Below are 18,950 nucleotides of genomic sequence, written 5' to 3'. Positions count from 1 at the left end.
TCAAATCACAGGCCCGAGCCTCCCCAAGAAGGTGATGATATGCTAACACATTTCTGCTTTTGAGGTTTTTTTTCTGTTTCCTGTAACTTTTCCTCTCTCTTCCCCTAAATACATAAATATACTCTAAGGCTGATCCCTCCTTGTCATGAAAATACTTGAATTTATATCCATAATATAATGAATATAGAAAACATTAATGTATTTTTCACTATCACTAATATTTTCTTTGTGGCCACACCAATAAGATGACCACAAGATTTGCTTTGGGAATGGAAGTATTCAGTTTCTTGGTTTCCAGGGTAGAAACATTTCAAGAGCATGCAAAATTGGCTCCCTCCCCCAGCACCAGCCCCCCCACCAAAAAAAAGAGTTGGTTTAATTTTTTAAAGAAAGCAACTAAAATGAAGTCTACCTTGATATAAAATTAAAAGCACATTCACCACAGTTTTGTATTTTAAAAGATGGGAATTTAGTTTATACTCATTTTTATATTAAGACATAAATTAATGACTTTTATATCTTAAAGCATTTATCATAAAATGTTACTGCCCAGTGCATTTTTGCTGACAATAAACAATTCACTGAGAGTATTAACATTCACATGTGTAATTGGAGTTTACAAATGTACAAAACTTTGGGTAATAAACACTTTAAACTTATTTTTCAAACATTCAATAATCCCATTCCCCTCAAACTATCTGATTACAAAGAAGCACAAAGGGTTACTAACTGCAGCAAAATGTGAGAAACAAAGCAAGGGAGGCAAATCCAGACTTAAGAACCTAAGACTATCCAAACAGTTTTGTCAATATCAAAATCAAAACATCTTCTATAATATAAAAGAAAACAAATCCATATAATTAAGTGCTACTTAGGTGAAAGAACATTTTAGGGCATATGACACTTATTTCCTCTACATAAATTTGCATATCTTTTATTTTTTTTAAAGATTTTATTCGTTCATTTGAGACACAGAGTTTGAGACACAGAGATACAGAGAGAGAGAGAGAGAGAGAGCGTGAACAGGGGGAGAGGCAGAGGGAGAGGGAGAAGCAGACTCCCCGCCGAGCCAGGAGCCCGATGCGGGGCTCGATCCCAGGACCTTGGGATCATGACCTGAGCCGAAGGCAGACACTCAACCATCTGGGCCACCCAGGCGCCCCCATAATTTTGCGTATCTTAAATTTAATGCAAAACATCATGTTTCAGTTCCAATTTGAGAATATCATAACGCGTAGCTCTTAGTGAATCTAAATATAATAGGATGAATATTTTAAAAGAACCCAAATATCATTTTGTTTTCATTTGGTCATTATTGTTTTAACTGTCATTTTTCTTTATTCATGAGACTAAGCTAACTGAGAAAGAAAATCCACAAGCAAAGCATATATAATGCAGCTATTTCTGAAAAGAACTGAATATCAGCATAGTGTTTAGTATGTCATTAAAGCAGTGGTTGTGGTTAAATGAACAAATGGATAAAAATTACGGCAACTAATGTACGATAAAGTTACAAAGCAAACGTTCAAAGTGTTATCTGGCATATGTGCACTGTAGTAAAAGAAATCTGGATAATGTGAGTAAAATGTGATTGATTATTAATAGATGACATTCCCAGCTAACACTGGGGTGGGTTGAGGAGCAATGCATTTGTCCTCACATGTTATGTCAGGAACATATGCTCACAGTCCACCAGCTGTAGTTTTGATTTGCTGAGAAATGACTTACTGAGAAATGTAGGATTTAATCCTGGGTCATCCTCTCGTTCCTCCCTTGTTTTACCAGCTTCGCTTTGAGATTGGGCACTCCGTGCCCAGGAATGCGGCATTGCAAAGTGGCTAAAAACGTATCCATTGGTAGGAGAATAATTTTACTAAATTCATGAGGAAGACGAAATCTTCATTTAGAAAACAAAGCACTATATTATAATTTGACAGTTACAACGCAAGCCCCAGCTCTTCCTAGGCATAGTGGAGCAACCTAAAATAAAACAAGCAAAAAGACAAATTTGTTGCGTATGTAGGTACAACTGTTGATAAAGCCATACTAGTTGGTAAAATACTGATACGGTCTGTACTTGTCAAAGAGCTACTGCCAAACTCTGCTGCCCCAGCCTTCCTGCCCCCCCTTCCTCCAAGCCCCCTGCTGCTGTCAAAGTTTCGCAGACTCAGTTGTTTAGGGTGTATCACAGTATTATGCAGTATTCCCTTCTCTTTAAAGGTAATTCTAAAAAAAAAAAAAAAAAAAAAATTGCTCAGGACGTATTCTACCTGAAACACTTTATTTGGCCAACAGGATGTGGGATATGGATAATGAGGAAATGCGCAACACTTTGCGGCCAATGTGGCGAAAATATCAAGTATTATCTAGAGAAGGCCTGTGACAGATACACTGTCTCAGAGCACACCAGATTCGCTGCATGCCTGGCTGCTTTTTTCCCAGGCACGAGTCATTGCACATTTACTGACTGCCCTCTCTGTGCAGGGCTGGACCATCTAAGCCCACTCTGCTACTTTTTAGCACAGTAAATGAATAATAAATACGTCTCCTCCAACTTCCTAGGAGTAGAGACAAACCTGGTGAATAAACTCTATGACAATGAGATACAAGGGCAGGGTGCTGGGAAAGAAATATAATCTTAGTTTATGGATAAGGAGTAATTCCTAAATCTTTCACTTACCCTTCCTTCCTTCTTTCCTTCCTTCCTTCCTTCCATCCTTCCTTCCTTCCTTCCTTCCTTCCTTCCTTCCTTCTTTCCTTCTTTCCTTCCTTCCTCCCTCCCTCCCTCTCTCCCTCCCTCCCTCCCTCCCTCCCTCCCTAGACACTGGGCCATTCATAGTGAAACTAAGTGTGGACAAGAATAGTTTTTAAAGAAGGATTACTTTGCTCATAGTAAGACCTAAGAATTAAAACAACAGTATTTAGGGAAGGGGTGACTAATACAAAGTACTGAGAAAATTTGTTTTGTACTTATGTATGTGTGGGTATGTAATAAAGTTTTTGGCAAATACCTGATATCAAAATGACTCCCTAATCAGGTTGGCCTCTCTCCCAACCTTTCCAGACTAGCAAGTGGATTTTAAGAACACAGCAGACTTCAACTGTCAGAGACTTCTCAGTTGTTCTCCATCTGAATCAGGTGTTTTGATCACTGTTCTAGCTCCTTGAACAGTCAAATCACCTACTTTAAAACCGTATCTACTTACAGTATTCTAGGAGTAACCTCTAAGTCATTTCAATCAAAATGTCTGTTTGTAATGAACAGCTTTTCTCAAAACACCGAAGACCTGAAGTCTCTACACTATAAAGAGTTGATGTTGCCCTGACAACCAGCCAGAAAGTTCAGCTTAGAGTATTTATTAAATACAATGCAGTCACCTCCTGCTTTGGGTCAAAGTGGGTAGCAGGGTGGGTGATGGCTTCAGACTTTATAATCTCATTTCGTTCCCTAGACAAATGTCCTCTTGTCCATTTGTTGGAACACTGAATGGAAAATTTATTTTTCAGATTCTACAGGTATAAATTCAAATTTAGGTGCTTAAAAATAGTAATAGAGGTGATGTGCAAACAGAATAGCTATGTGGTCACTGATTATTAATTTTGATAAGAGAGTAATTCAGCATAAAGCATTAATTACCCATAATAACAAGTCTCAAATACCAGCCAAAAGATTTCCTTATAACTAGCCTAAGAGCATAAATCAAATACATCTTAGAAAAAGAGACTCTTAAATCTCTTTTTGGGCTCCTTGGTTACCTTTCACATTGCCATGGCAGGAGGTTGATGGTGGATAATCACATAATTTCTTTTTATTTTATTTATTTATTTTTTTTAAGATTTTATTTATTTGACAGAGAGAGACACAGCGAGAGAGGGAACACAAGCAGGGGGAGTGGGAGAGGGAGAAGCAGGCCTCCCGCTGAGCAGGGAGCCCGATGCGGGGCTCGATCCCAGGACCCTGGGATCATGACCTGAGCCGAAGGCAGACGCTTAACGACTGAGCCACCCAGGCGCCCCAACATAATTTCTTTTTAAAAATTTTTATGTATGTATTTATTTATTTCAGAGAAGGGGAGGCAGAGGGACAGGAAGAGAGAGAAAATCTCAAGCAGACTTCCTGCTGAGCAAGGAATCCAACATGGGGCTCATTCTCCCGACCCTGAGATTATGACCTGAGCTCAAATCAAGAGTCGGATGCTTAACACACTGAGCTACCCAGGCGCCCCAATCATATAATTTCTGAGGAAATTCTGTAGCGCTGATTCGCGCTCTCAAATTATCTCTTCCTCCCTTCTCCCAGTGACCCCATTTAAACTTAAGAAACAAGATCAAGGTCCCACATTAAGTCCCTTTTCCTATCCTCTTCATTTAAAAACTCCTGTCCCTTTCTACAGTCATATTTTCATCTTCTTCTCCTGTCTTGGAAGAGATCTTTCCTCCTCTCTGAGAAGGACCGGTCTTTGCTCTCAATTCTGTTTCCTTCCCTTCTTTCAGAAAAGTGTCCTTTAATGCTGCTCTCTCTTTCAAGCATCTGGAATCTCTACTCTCTAGTTTTCACCTCTACTGTGAAAAAGACCTATGGCTCAAATTCTAACTCTACCATTGATTTACTGTGTGACTTGGGTCAAGTATTTAACCTCTGTGTCTCAGATTCCTCATCCAATAGAGCCTGGTACATAAAATGTGTTCAATAAATGTTAACTTTCTATCATCATCATTATTTGAGAATTGTATGCTCCTCTAGCTCCCACACTTACTTATTTTTCTCTTTACTTTTTACACTGTGTGGTGGTTTCTGCTTCTATCACATTCTCATAGGTTCTTACAACTTCACAAATGACAAATTACCTTCATTCTTCCTTATCCTGTTGAAACCCTGCTTCCTCTCTCTAAATGCTCTATTCCATTATCTTATCTAAGACATTCTCCAGTCATTCATTTGCTGTTTTCTTCAGAAGTTGAAACTTTAATCCAACCCAGTAAGTGTAGAAAGAAAGAATAGACAGAACTTGGTAATATCTCTTGAATCCATCCCTAGAGCTGACACCTCAAGCCTTACAAGTGAAGCAATCTTCTAAATGTTTTATTTTTATCCAGCCTTTGCTTCCCCTGCCCTTAACCCAACTTACCCTGTCCCCAGCTGCCACATGAACTTTCTATCACTCTATCACTCTCCTGGTTAAAAGTCTCCACTGGCTTCCCACTACCAAACTCTTGAACCATGGCCTTCACTAACTTCCATCCTGACCCCAACCTTGCTCTCCAATAAGAATGTCCACAATAGGGGCGCCTGGGTGGCTCAGTCGTTAAGCGTCTGCCTTCGGCTCAGGTCATGATCCTGGGGTCCTGGGATCGAGCCCCACATCGGGCTCCCTGCTCAGCGGGAAGCCTGCTTCTCCCTCTCCTGTTCCCCCTGCTTGTGTTCTCTCTCTCGCTGTGTCTCTTTCTGTCAAATAAATAAATAAAATCTTAAAAAAAAAAAAAAAGAATGTGCACAATAGCCAAACTGTGGAAAGAGCCCAGAGGTCCATCGACAGATGAATGGATAAAGAAGATGTGGTATATATATACGCAATGGAATATTATGCAGACATCAAAAAATGAAATCTTGCCATTTGCATTGACGTGGATGGAACTAGAGGGTATTATGCTAAGTGAAATAAGTTAATCAGAGAAAGACAATTATTATATGATCTCACTGATATGTGGAATTTAAGAAACAAGGCAGAGGATCATAGAGGAAGAGAGGAAAACATGAAATAAGACAAATAAATAAGACAAAAAAATAAGACAAAACTCCCCGCAGAGGGGGAGACAAACCATGAGACTCTTAATCATAGGAAGCAAACAGGTTTGCTGGAGGGGACCGGGGGGGGGGGGGGGGGGGCGGGGGTGGAGGGATGGGGTAACTGGGTGATGGACATTGGGGAGGGTATGTGTTGTAATGAGCACTGGGCATTATATAAGACTGGTGAATCACAGACCTGTAACCCTGAAACAAATAATACATTGTATGTTAATTAATTGAATTTAAATTAAAAAGGGCGGGAAAAAAAGAAGTCCTACTCCTACTCCTACTAAGCATGGATCCTTATAATCAGCCACACTTTCTCAATATATCTTGTGTATTTCTTCTTCACTGACATTTCTTTCGTGTTTTCTCACACAATTTCCCATTTCTTTCTACCTTTTGAATTGGATCAATTCAAAGCTTAAGTCCAACTTCTCACTAAAGCACTCTCAACAACCATTTTAATTTTTCTCTTTGATTTCCTACACCACTCAATGCCTACACCATGGGACACTTGCTACTAACTGTTCCACATTGTGGGTTCTCCCCTTACACATGCAGATCATACGTACTTCAGTAGTTAAGTTCTATGGCAGTGGGGATTCTTTTAAGTTTTGTTTCTTGACAGTACTTACCATTGCTCCTTGTATGTAGGAAAACCTTGGCTCAATTAACATCCGAGTGTCTTTCAGGAATCAGATACTGACTTGGGGCACAAAATTCCTAATTCTGTTCTCAGTAATGATGGAAACAAAGATCTCAAAAGATCATTCTTAGAAGTCCCAGGCCCTCCAAAAATAGACACTGCTGGAATTCCTTCTGTTAATAAGCTTGCTGGGTCAAGTTTCTTACTTGTTAATGTAATTTAAGGTTGCCATCTTTATTAGGTGATGACCAGACATTTCATTTGCTCCCAAATATCAGTGGCTTGAGTATTTAAAAATTATTGCTCACATCTGCCTAAGTGGTTCACATTTTCTGATTTCTATCTTTGTTTCTTATTTTCCACAATCTCCCCTCCCTTTGCCATAGCTCTCTTGTGGTCCGATCTGCTCTATCAATACTAGAATCTCATCAATTCCCAGTAATCAAATGGTGGCAGATCAAAACTATTAATAATTTCTCTGAATATTAACTTACACTTTAAAGATAATTTGGGATTTTAGTTAGGTCATAAAATTAAACATTCCTTCTTGTTTTCATATATTTAATCAAGAGATGACTTTATCATGCTTATGGTATATGTTTTGATATTGGACAAAACTGAGAAGATCATTTTTACCAAACAAATTGTTTTAATAAAAACAGAGAAGTGTAATAATGAAAAATGAAATGCCATACCTGGGTCCACTCATTTGTCTGGGGATCATAAGCCTCCACTGTATTAAGATAAGTCTGTCCATCATACCCTCCAACAGCATATAATTTATCACCAAGTAAGCAGACCCCCACTGCATCTCTGCTGATGCTCATAGATGCCACTGCAGTCCACATATCTGTTTTGGGGTCATATCTGAAAGAAAATTTTAGAACTGGAGCTGACATTGTTCTCACAGTATTTTTATGTAAAAATAGTTTATGGATGAAAGACTCGCATGTCAGACCTGACACAATAAAACTCCTAGAAGAAAACATAGGGGGTAAGCTCCTTGACACTGGTCTTGGCAATTATTTTTTGGATCTGACACCAAAAAGCAAAGGCAACAAAAGTAAAAGTAAACAAATGGGACCACATCAAACTAAAAACCTTCTGCATAGTGAAGGAAACCATCAACAAAATGAAAAGGCAACCTATGGAATGGGAAAAAATGTTTCCAAATCATGTATCTGATAAGGGGTTAATATCTAGAAGATCTAAAGAATTGTACAACTCAATAACAACAAAAACCCAAATAAACCACTTAAAAATGGGCAGAGGGTCTCAATAGACATTTTTCTGAAGAAGACATATAGATGGCCAGTAGGTACATGAAAAGGTGCTTAACATTACAAATCATCAAGGAAATGTGAATCAAAACCACAATGCCTGTTACCAAAAAGATAATAACAAGTGTTGGGGAGGATGTGGAGAAAAGGGAACCCTTGTGCACTGTTGGTGGGAATGTGAATTAGTGCAACTTCTATAGAAAACAGTATGGAGTTTCCTGAAAAAAATTAAAAATAGAACTACCATATGATCCAGTAATTCTACTTCTGGGTATTTAACCAAAGAAAATGAAAACACTAATTTGAAAAGATATATGTACCCTCATGTTCACCGCAGCATTATTAACAGTAGCCACGGGCACCTTGGGGGGCTCAGTTTGTTAAGCAACTGCCTTCGGCCCAGGTCATGATTCTGGAGTCCCGGGATCGAGTCCCGCATCGGGCTCCCTGCTCAGCGGGGAGTCTGCTTCTCCCTCTGACTCTCCCCCCCTCTCATGCTCTCTCTCCCATTCTCTCTCTCAGATAAATAAATAAAATCTTAAAAAAAAAAAAGTAGCCAAGACATGGAAAAAACCTAAGTGTTCATCAATGGGTGCATGGATAAAGAAAATGTGGTACATATAGAATACACACATATAGACATGCACGCGTGCACACACTGGAATATCATTCGGCCATGAAAAAGAATGAAACCTTGCCATTTCAACAACATGGATGGACCTTGTGGGCATTATGCTAAGTGAAATAAGCCAGAGAAAACAAATACCTATGATCCCACTATATGTGGATTCTAAAACAAAAACAAAAAACTAAGCACATTAGATTGGTGGTTGCCAGAGGTGGGGCATGGAGCGGGTGGGTGAAATGGAGGAAGGGGGTCAAAAGGGACAAATTTCTAGTTATAAAACACATGAGTTATGGGGATGTAATGTATAACATGGTGATATAGTTAATAATACTGTATTGTATATTTGAACGTTGCTAAGAGAGAAGATCTTAAAAGTTCTCATCACAAGAAAAAAATTGTAACTATATATGGTGACAGATGTTAACTAGACTTATTGTGATCATTTCTCAATATATACAAATGTCAAATCATTATGTTATACACCTGAGACTAATGTCATGTTATATGTCAATTATACCTCAATAAAAGAATACCTACATATCCAGAAACACCTGGGAGAGGCAGTATAGCACAGTGGTTAGAGAATGGACTTTGGGTTTGGGCTGAAGAACCTTGAGTCCTTATCCTTCCAATCACTGGCTCTGTGGTATTGTAAAGTTACTTAAAATCTTTACATCTTAGTTTCTTTATTGGTGAAAATACTCACTATGTAGCACTGAGGATTGAATGAAAATGCACAGTAAGCATTTGATAAATGTCATCTTAAAGATGAGTTGGTTCATTTATTACAATTTTCTCCTATTAGCAAAGAATATATTCTTGTAACAAAAATTCAAAGATTACAAAAATATATAAAAAATGCAATAATTAGCCTTATTTCCTTCCAACTTTAATTAAAGAGTCAAGTGGTAACCACTATTAACAGTGTCGTTTGATTTGATCTTCTAAATATTTCATTTTTTATTCTTAGGGCTTGAGATGCCTATTTCAAAACATGTTGTTTTTTTTTTAATTCAGTTTACTTTTTCTTTCCATGTAAAACATTAACATTTTTTTCTTTCAAGAAAATAAAAATAGTTTAGTTCTTTAAGCCTACCCTTTATCTTATTACTTCTATCTAAAGTACATTTGAACATATTTTAGAAAAAATATCAATATTTTCCTGAAAACGTTTAACTTACAATATTATAGAGTCATTTAGTAAATCCATAACAATTAAACTATCCAAAAGAGCTAAAGTAAATACTGAAAACTGCTTTAAGATTTTCGATTGCCTACTGAAAATCTGAGGAAATCAATACATGAAGCTCTATGTAAGATGGCTTACAGATGTAATCATTAAAGCTATCCACTTTTGAACCTTCTTGTTCCTTTCATGAAATATATTAACTAGAACAGCCCAAAGTTGTCTATCTAAGAGCAGATACATCATGCTAAAATGACCTATATTGCTTCTAATACCTCTTGCACAAAAATGAACAATTTTTCATTGGGTGCAGTACTGCAATGCTCCTGTAACTTATGGGGTACAGTGTACAAAGAGCTCCATATTCCTTTCCTGGAGTATAACATGCAGCAAGCGTAGTCTCCCTAATGCAGGTGAAATGTAAGTATAAACTTTCCTGCTTTCTCAAAAGACAACAAACCGACCCTCATTATTTCACAGAAAGCACTCATTGTCATCAAACCTGCATTTCACTTTTTATCTTTCTTCCAATCATGTATAATTAAATAAAATGCGTGTGCACGCACATACACACTTATCAACTTCCCATTGCTCTTTAAAATCCAGAATCCTTAAGACTCTATGTGCTCTGCCCCCCTCTCCACCCTAGTCCGCCTCCTTTCCTGTCACTGTCTCCCTCACTCTCTGTTCCCTAGGCACAGTGGCCACCTTTCAGTTTTCTGAATGAACCATATCCCTTTCTGCTTTGGAGTGTTCGTACATGCTTCCATTGACTCTACCTCCTAAATACATTCAATTTTCTCCATTCCTTGAACCAGACTAAAGATAACAGATGGGAGCCTGAACTATTGTCCAAATCGTCCACTGATGTTAGGCTCTTTACCTGGCCCCATACTTGAGTTTCATGAGGCCAGTTTGGATGACTTGTGTAACCTTTTAAGCCATACTAGTTTTTTATTTTATTATTTCATAATATCTCATTATATCAAAATGGGTTACAAATGTTCCTCTCCTTTTCACTTCTTACTTAGCCTCCAGCCCCATTCCTTCTCTCTGAAATTTGGCAAGCTCCTTTCCTTTTCCTGTCAGGTACAGTATCCAGTATAAGATATGTACACAATAAATGTTTGTCATATAACTCAATTAATAAATTATATAATTAAGTCTAAGGTAAATTTTAAGTAGGCAGTAATATGATGGAGAAAAATCTGAGTAAGCTGTTAGGAGAAAGACCAGGAGACGGCCGGAGCAGACAACCCAATGTTTACAAAGCTGTGAAGGAACCGCCTTGTACGTGGTAGGCGTTCGATATGGAGTCATTAATTTGTCCGGAAGTGTCAGACAAGTTTTCCTTCACAGGAAATTACCTCTCCACGCAGTCTGAGAGTCTGGAAGTCAAGTTGGACGCAGGAGCATCATGTCCTCCAATTGCATACAGCAATCCATTCCAGGTAGTTACACCTACTCCCCCTCTCCTTTTTGACATTTGTGCACAGAGTGTCCATTTATTAGTATGAGGATCAAAACATTCTACTGATTTGAGGCAAGAACTTCCATCACGACCACCAACTGCATAAAGCCTATAAGAACAAATAGAATAATAAATAAAAAAGAGTGCCATCATTATAATTAAGACAAAGAGATTATTCTTGTGGTATTTCATTGAATTTAAGGTGCCATAGATTATAAGACACACTGCCAATTTATGTGCCATCAAGAAAGAAGATATGCTACCAATTATATGACCTATGTATATGATATACATATGATATATATCTACCAGATATCACTCTGTATATACATAAAAAAGAACAAACTTACATGAAAGCAATGATAACTATTTCTGACAAGTCACCACTGATTATAAGACGCATCACAATCTTAGAGGCATAAAATGTGTCTTAGAATAGAAAAAATGTGGTATATAAATATACCATGACTTCTTTCTTAAATAGCTAAGATAGGACTAGGTTATAAAGGAAAGAAACTAACCTTTTCTGCACCTACCACAGGCTAGACATTTTCCCTGTATTAATTTAATCATCTCAATGATGCTATGAGAAACCATTTATATTCCTGTTTCATGGGTGAAGAAACAGGCTCATGGATATTAAGAGGCTTATACAGGGTCAGGAGCAGACTGTGGGCAGTCACCTGGGATGTTCTTATAGTAGTGAAAGAGGAGAATAAAAGGATTGCTTGAAACAGTGGTATGTAAATTAATATTTATTACATACGAACAGTGATCCTTCATTAATTTAAATTACTGCAGAGAAGGATGCTGTAAGTTATCTAAAATGAATATGATATGTTAATGTCCTAAATGTTGCCTAGTAGATAAATTTTAATTCATTACCAATCAATATACTGCATTAATTTTAAAAGTCTTTCTCTGACATTAAAATATATATAAAATATTATATTTTTCTAATAGTTTTTTCAAAAGAGTAATAAATTCAGATCATTGCTTATATAAAAGTCCCCACATTTTGAATTTACAGATGCCTTACTTAACATTTAACTATTTCTTTTTACCTCAGGAAAGAATATTTGAACTATACCAAATATCTGCCAATTAAAACTCTAAGTATTTATATTTGGGTAAATACATATATTTTAAAGACATTTGTTCATTTTAATTCATAATGTAAAGTACACTATACCACTCAAACTGGTTCTTTAGTGAGAAGATGACCATATCTTAGCAACATATGGGTGGTGCAATATCTTGTTCTAAACTTTATATTAATAGAATTAATTGAATTTGAAATTTATTTGAAACTTTGTTAGAAGTTTTTATCTGTCAAAAACTACTTTCTTGTGTTATTGTTCTTAATATTAAACTGTTCTCATTTTTAAATAATACTTGGTAGAATAATTGATTATGGATCACAGAATATCAGAAGACATCAACAATTAGAAAACATCCATAATTTAAAAAACATGTACACGCATGCGTGCATGCATACGTGTGTGCGCACAAACACACATGGATTCAAGACCATAAAGGAGGCTTAGTCACATAAGCTACTCAAAACTTTTAAGCAGAAAAGTGACATGGTCCTATTTGTACTTTAGGTAGGACATAAGGTAAGTCTCTAAAATGAAGGATGAAAGAGAGAGTTAAGATTAGGGGCAAAATGACCAGCTTGGGAGATACGCCAATAGAAAAGTTAAAATCACAAAGTAGATATACTGTACTTTCAAAATCAAATGTCTTAATCATTAGTAGATGAGTGATCTTCAGCTTCTGATATGATTCTTTGATTGTCTCAGTGTCAGTATTCAATAAATTGTACCTTAGATGGGCTAAAGACTGAAATATTTATTTCTCATAAGAGAGCAAAAGAAGGTGAGAAAGTAAGATATTTCCATGCTTAGAAGTTAAAGCTACTGTAGGTCTAGAAATTAGATTTTAGAGAAGGCAGCTATGCTTTTGTGCTGTTAGAAATATTTATTTCTAGGCTAGGAAATATGTCAGTGAACAAGAATTAGATCAATGAACTAATCCCAGAAATTAAACTGAAGGGTTAAAACTGAAGAGATATTGTTAGTTTTCTCTCTTTTTTCTCATTTACTAGATTCTTTGTTGGCTGACTCTGCTACCAAAGAATGAGGGAAGACATGTAGTGATAAATTTTGAAGTTCTTTCTTTAGCTAAAACAAATGAAGGGAGGGGTTTGGAGATCAGATACACTTTAAAAAGTGGGTTTCTATTTCTCTATCTTACCACTTGTAATAGTGCTAAAAACCAACAAAACGTAGGACATAACTAATAAGTCCTGAGGAACCAAGACCTTAGGTCATAAAGTATAAAAATCTAATATTTTCTCACTTTCTTTTACCAATCAATAAAATTCTACAAATAATTTTAAGTCTCTTTTAACTTTGATTCCTTCCCCTTTCTGGAAATGATGATAAAGCATTTTTTTTTTAAGATTTTATTTATTCATTTAAGAGAGAGAGAGAGAGAGCACAAGCAGGGTGAGGGGCAGAGGGAGAAGCAGACTCCCCGCTGACCCAGGAGCCCAACACAGGGCTGGATATTGGAACCCTGGGATCATGATCTGAGCCGAAGGCAGACGCCCAACCATCTGAGCCACCCAGGTGCCCCGATGATAAAGCATTTTAAGTGAGTAAAGGTATGCAACAAACAACTTTTATTTAATAACATATAGGGCTTCATTTTATGGAAGAAAGGCCTTTGATATGTATTTAGTCTCTGAGTTACCAAGAGCTATTAGTGATGGTTCTGTCCAAATCTGTTAACTCCAGTTAGAGTAGACAAGAGCCAAGAGAGCACCTTTCTAAATCCATTTCAGTTTTCCGCAGTTGACCAAGATAAGAAAGAAGTAAAAGTAAAGATAAGTCAGTAGAAGAGATGGAAGGAATTATTTAGGAAAACAGAGAGAGGGCCTATGGTACATTTAAAATACTATGTACTTTTAAAGCTATATAAACCACCAGATTTTTACTATATTTATATAAAACTTCTTCACTCAAAATAACTTGAAATTTATAATATCTGCACATTAGAATGAAAACCCAACACAGTGAGTTATTTATATTTAGAACTACAATAAAAAGAGACTATTTTAAAAGTTTGCATCACTCTTAAAGTTTTTCTCTTTTGTGACTTTGTGTACTTTTTAACGTATATTTTTAAGTTAGACGATACAGCTCAATAAATTTGGTTTATTGTGTTTGAAACAGAATTTTAAATATTTCCTTACTTTCCACTTAGTACTGCCACACCTACTGTGCTCCTGGGGGTGGACATAGTGGCAACAAAATTCCACTGGCGAGCCTGAGGGTCCCATCTTTCCACTGTATTCAGATAGCTCCAGCCATCATGTCCTCCTACTGCATACATGGGACCTTCCAATACAGCCACACCTGCAAGGAGACAGGAAAGAAGCAATGACTTCAGATTTGCTGCTAGGTCTTAAAGATCACATTTTAATTGAAATCTAAATATACAGTTCACCACCTATGTTTTCATCTGAGTTTGATGGTTCCAGATCTTATGTTCAAGTCTTTAACCCATTTTGAGTTTATTTTTGTGTTTGCTGTAAGGTAATGGTCCACTTTCATTCTTTTGCCTGTGACTATGCAGTTTTCCCAGCACCATTTATTGAAGACTGTCCTTTCCCCATTGTATATCCTTGGCTCCTTTCTTGTAACTTAGTCGACCACATATGCTTGGGTTTATTTCTAGACTCTCTATTTTGTTGCACTGATCAATGTGTCTGTTTTTAAGCCAAATACCATAATGTGTTAGTTATTATCACTTTGTAGTATAGTTTGAAATCAGGGAGTGTGATGCCTCCAGCTCTGTCCTTCTTTCTCAAGTTTGCTTTGCTATTCTTTTTTGTTTTGATTTGATTTTGTTTTTTTGTGACCTCATACAAATTTTAGGATTATTTGTTCTTTTTCTTTGAAAAATGTCACTGGAATTTTGATAGGGATTGCATTGAATCAGTAGATTGCTTTGGGTAGTACGATGAACCTTAAACATGCAAATTTAGTTAAGGAAACATTTATGGTAAAGATACCTGGGTTTCTTTCTAGCTCTTCTTGGTCGGTTGGTGTGTTGGTGAGGGGGGAAAGTAGCCCTACAGCTCTGGTCTACTAAGCTTTAGAGGCAGTATCTTGAGATCCAACAGTGGAAAGTTATTTAAAACTATACAATATGTATACACTGCCATATTTAAAAGATTTTTCAATAATTCAGATTTAAGATATATTTGTAAAATCATTTTTATTCCTTTCCCCCTATTAGTTCAAATTCATGAGATTTTTATTCTAGTTAGACTTGATAACACAATCTATTGGTGTGATTCATTACCAGGGAACCAAGTTCCCTTATTCAACAAACATTTAGTTTTTATTAAGTGCCAAATGCTTAATAGAAGTTAACAGATAAGGGCCTTGCCATGATGGACCTAATATTTTAGTCAGGAAACAGGCAAAATATATTTCAGGTATTGATGAGTGCTAATAAGAAAAATGGAACTGAATAGAAGGGTAGGGAGAGTCAGAGAAGACCTCTTGGACAAAGTGACATTTGAACAAAAATGTGGATGAAGTTAAGTAGCCAGATATGGAGATATCTGAGAGAAGAGAAGGTGAGGTAAAGGGAAGAGTATGTACAAACTACACACATACACACATATATATAGTTCCAAATATATAAAAATATATCCAATTATATGTGTGTATGTATGTGCATGTAATTAATTAAAGAGCTGGAAGAAAAATTAATGGGTCCATCTAGTTCAACTCCTTAAACAATATCTTTGAAAATGAATTTTAGCAGCAGAACCACTTCTTCGAAATGAAATCTTTATTTAATTCTCACATGTAAGAGATAAAAGGAATGTTTCCTATGTAAGAGTTTCTTTCATAAGTTCAATTTTATAACATTGATTTATTATACGGTAAATAAGTAAGAACGAGGATGACAGAAAGATTTGGAAAAAACAAAACAAAAACAACTCGAAGAAGACATTTGAACTGGGCACTTGGGTGGCTCAGTTGGTTCAGCGACTGCCTTTGGCTCAGGTCATGATCCTGGAGTCCCGGGATCGAGTCCTGCATCAGGCGCCCTGCTCGGAGGGGAGTCTGCTTCTCCCTCTGACCCTCCACCTTCTCGTGCTCTCTCTCTCATTCTTTTTCTCAAATAAATAAAAAATCTTAAAAAAAAAGACATTTGAACTATATGATCATTCTCCTTTGAACTTGTTTCAATAAAGCATTTTGTATGGTACCTAGAATTAATGTCAGTATTCTATGCATAATCTAATCTGCACAAAACATAGCAGGATCATGGGCATTCTTATTCTATATACCATAAGAATTTACCTTAAGTTAAAATTAAATTTCTTTTCTCCATGGTGGGGGAAAGTATGCAGGTGAATCACACTACTGACCCTGGATTTTATGGTCAACCCAAGTTTTTAAGTCTCATTCATGCTTTTTTTTTTTTTAAGATTTTATTTATTTATTTGAGAGAAAGAATGAGAGAGAGAGAGAGCATGAGGGGGGGAGGGTCAGAGGGAGAAGCAGACTCCCTGCTGAGCAGGGAGCCTGATGTGGGACCCGGTCCCGGAACTCCAGGATCATGACCTGAGCCGAAGGCAGTCGCTTAACCAACTGAGCCACCCAGGCGCCCCTCATTCATGCTGCTTTTAAGATACATTCCCATTCTGTGCTTATGTAATAAGTTGATCTTATGGACTCAAGATTAATATTTTATAGTTTTGTTAAATCTCATATAGTTCATTTTAAGCTCCCCTCTCAGTACCTTACCCCTAACCCTCTGGTTTTACTTCCTTACCAAACTTGAAACTTAAGATCACCTTGAACTGAAATCTAATTGCAAATAGTAGAATCACTTGTTTCTTTGATCTTTTTTGCTGTACCCACTATCAGACCAATCTTCAAGCCTAGATAATTTTCATTACTGGCTACTGGCTTTTTTTTTGGCAGCCTCTACTCTGGTGCTCAGCATTAATAAATCCAATGTAGTACAAAGTTATGCTATCTAAACTGAACTATGACTTCATTGCTACTCCTCCATCTTTCAATTCATCTTTCAGGACGATCTATCAAATTCTTTTTTTTTAAAAGATTTTTATTTTTTGACAGAGAGAGAGAGACGGCGAGAGAGGGAACACAAGCAGGGGGAGTGGGAGAGGGAGAAGCAGGCTTCACAAAGAGCAGGGAGCCCGATGCGGGGCTTGATCCCAGGACCCTGAGATCATGACCTGAGCAGATGGCAGACGCTCAACGACTGAGCCACCCAGGCACCCCAATCTATCAAATTCTTTATTGCAACTAATTTAAACCTTTTCCAAACTGTGATACATTGACAATATGGCCACAAATTCTTCTTATCGCTGAATGCACGCCTATTTTCAATGTGACTCTGCAGCTCCTTCCGCCAAGAAGAGTAGTGTCCATCAACAGATGAGCGGATAAGAAAGATGCAGTATCTTTCATACACACACACACACACACTGAAATATTACACTGGAATATTGCATTATACAAATGATGAGATCATACCATTTGAGACAACATGAATGGACCTAGAGGGTATTATGCTAAGTAAAATAAGGCAGACTAAGAAAGACAAAGGCCATATGATTCCATTCATAGATGGCATCTAAAATATGATTAATCAGGGGCACCTGGGTGGCTCAGTTGGGCAAGCGTCTGCCTTCGGCTCAGGTCATGATCCCAGGGTCCTGGGATCGAGTCCTGAGTTGGGCTCCCTGTTCGGCGGGGAGCCTGCTTCTCCTTCTGCCCCCTGCTCGTGCTCTCTCGCTTTCTCTCTACCTCAAATAAATAGAAATAAAATCTTTTAAAAAATAAAATAAAAAATGAATAAACAAATAAAGAACAGAATCAGAACTACAGATACAGAGAACAAACTGATGGTTGCCAGAGGGGAGGGAGAAGGAGAGCTGGGCAAAATGGATGGAGAGGGAGATAACAGGTTTCCAGTTATGGAATGAGTAGGTCATGGGAAGAAGAGGCTTAAGAAATATAGTCAGTGATAATGAAGTAGGGATGTATAATGGGACAGATGGCAGCTATACTTGTGGTGAACATAGCGTAATGTATAAATTTGTCAAATCACTAAGTTGTACACGTGAAACCAATGTAACATTGTGTATCAACTAGACTCAAATAAATATAAATATAAACACATACATATATATATACATAAATAAGAAGAATAGTCTTTTTCTCTACTTTTTGAATCTGGGCTTGCCCACGTGACTTGTTTTGGCCAGTGCAACATTAGCAAACATGAGGCTGGCAGAAGCTTGAAAAGTCTTTGTGCACTGTGGCTTGCCTTCTCTTGCTGCTTTTGAAACTCTGTGACTGCCCCCATGTGAAGAAGCCTGGCTAGCCTCCTGAATGATTTGAGGCACATGGCCCACTTGTCTCTGTTGCCCAGGCCAACAAGCTGCCTACTACTACACATGTGATTGAGGCTATCTGAGATCACCTAGTTGACCTGCCAGCCCACCGGAGATCCATGAGAAAACCCAGCAGAAATCATCCAAGGCAGCCTGGACCAGAAGAATGGCTCAGCAGACCCACAGATCCATGAGCTAAATATATGGTTGTTTTAAACCTCTGACTTTTGGAGTATTTGTTACGCAGCAAAAGCTGCATGATAACCCCAACTAATTTTATTTCCATCTGCTTTACTCTCACCGAACAATTCTATTTCACCTATTCTTTCTCCTATCAAAAAAGATAGGTCATGTGACACAAGACCCTAAATTATCTTCTATCATACTCAGAGTAAGCCATCAGTTCCTTCAGAGTAGACAGTGTCTTCTTCATCTTTGTATACCTACTGGGCAAAGAACATGGCACATAGAACATGCTAATCAATG

General features: G+C 37.3%; 1 protein-coding gene across 8 annotated transcripts in view; it reads right to left on the bottom strand.

Moving 5' to 3' along the window:
* Window positions 1-1,043: 1,043 nt before the first annotated feature.
* Window positions 1,044-18,950, bottom strand: part of KLHL5 (kelch like family member 5) — an 88,337-nt gene continuing 70,430 nt past the window's right edge. For all 8 annotated transcript variants that reach the window (XM_027599095.2, XM_027599089.2, XM_027599093.2 and 5 more), the window contains 4 exons: window positions 14,265-14,427; window positions 10,899-11,111; window positions 7,133-7,304; window positions 1,044-1,980 (listed from right to left, as the gene is read on the bottom strand). In XM_027599095.2, the coding sequence (XP_027454896.1) occupies window positions 1,924-1,980; window positions 7,133-7,304; window positions 10,899-11,111; window positions 14,265-14,427 (605 nt within the window). In that variant the 3' untranslated portion in view covers window positions 1,044-1,923. The remainder of the gene's footprint in view (window positions 1,981-7,132; window positions 7,305-10,898; window positions 11,112-14,264; window positions 14,428-18,950) is intronic.

Source organism: Zalophus californianus, chromosome 2 (genome assembly GCF_009762305.2).
Source record: "Zalophus californianus isolate mZalCal1 chromosome 2, mZalCal1.pri.v2, whole genome shotgun sequence".
Classification (NCBI taxonomy): Eukaryota; Metazoa; Chordata; class Mammalia; order Carnivora; family Otariidae; genus Zalophus; species Zalophus californianus.
Note: the sequence above shows the minus strand (reverse complement) of the source record. Positions and strands in the feature narration are given on the sequence as shown.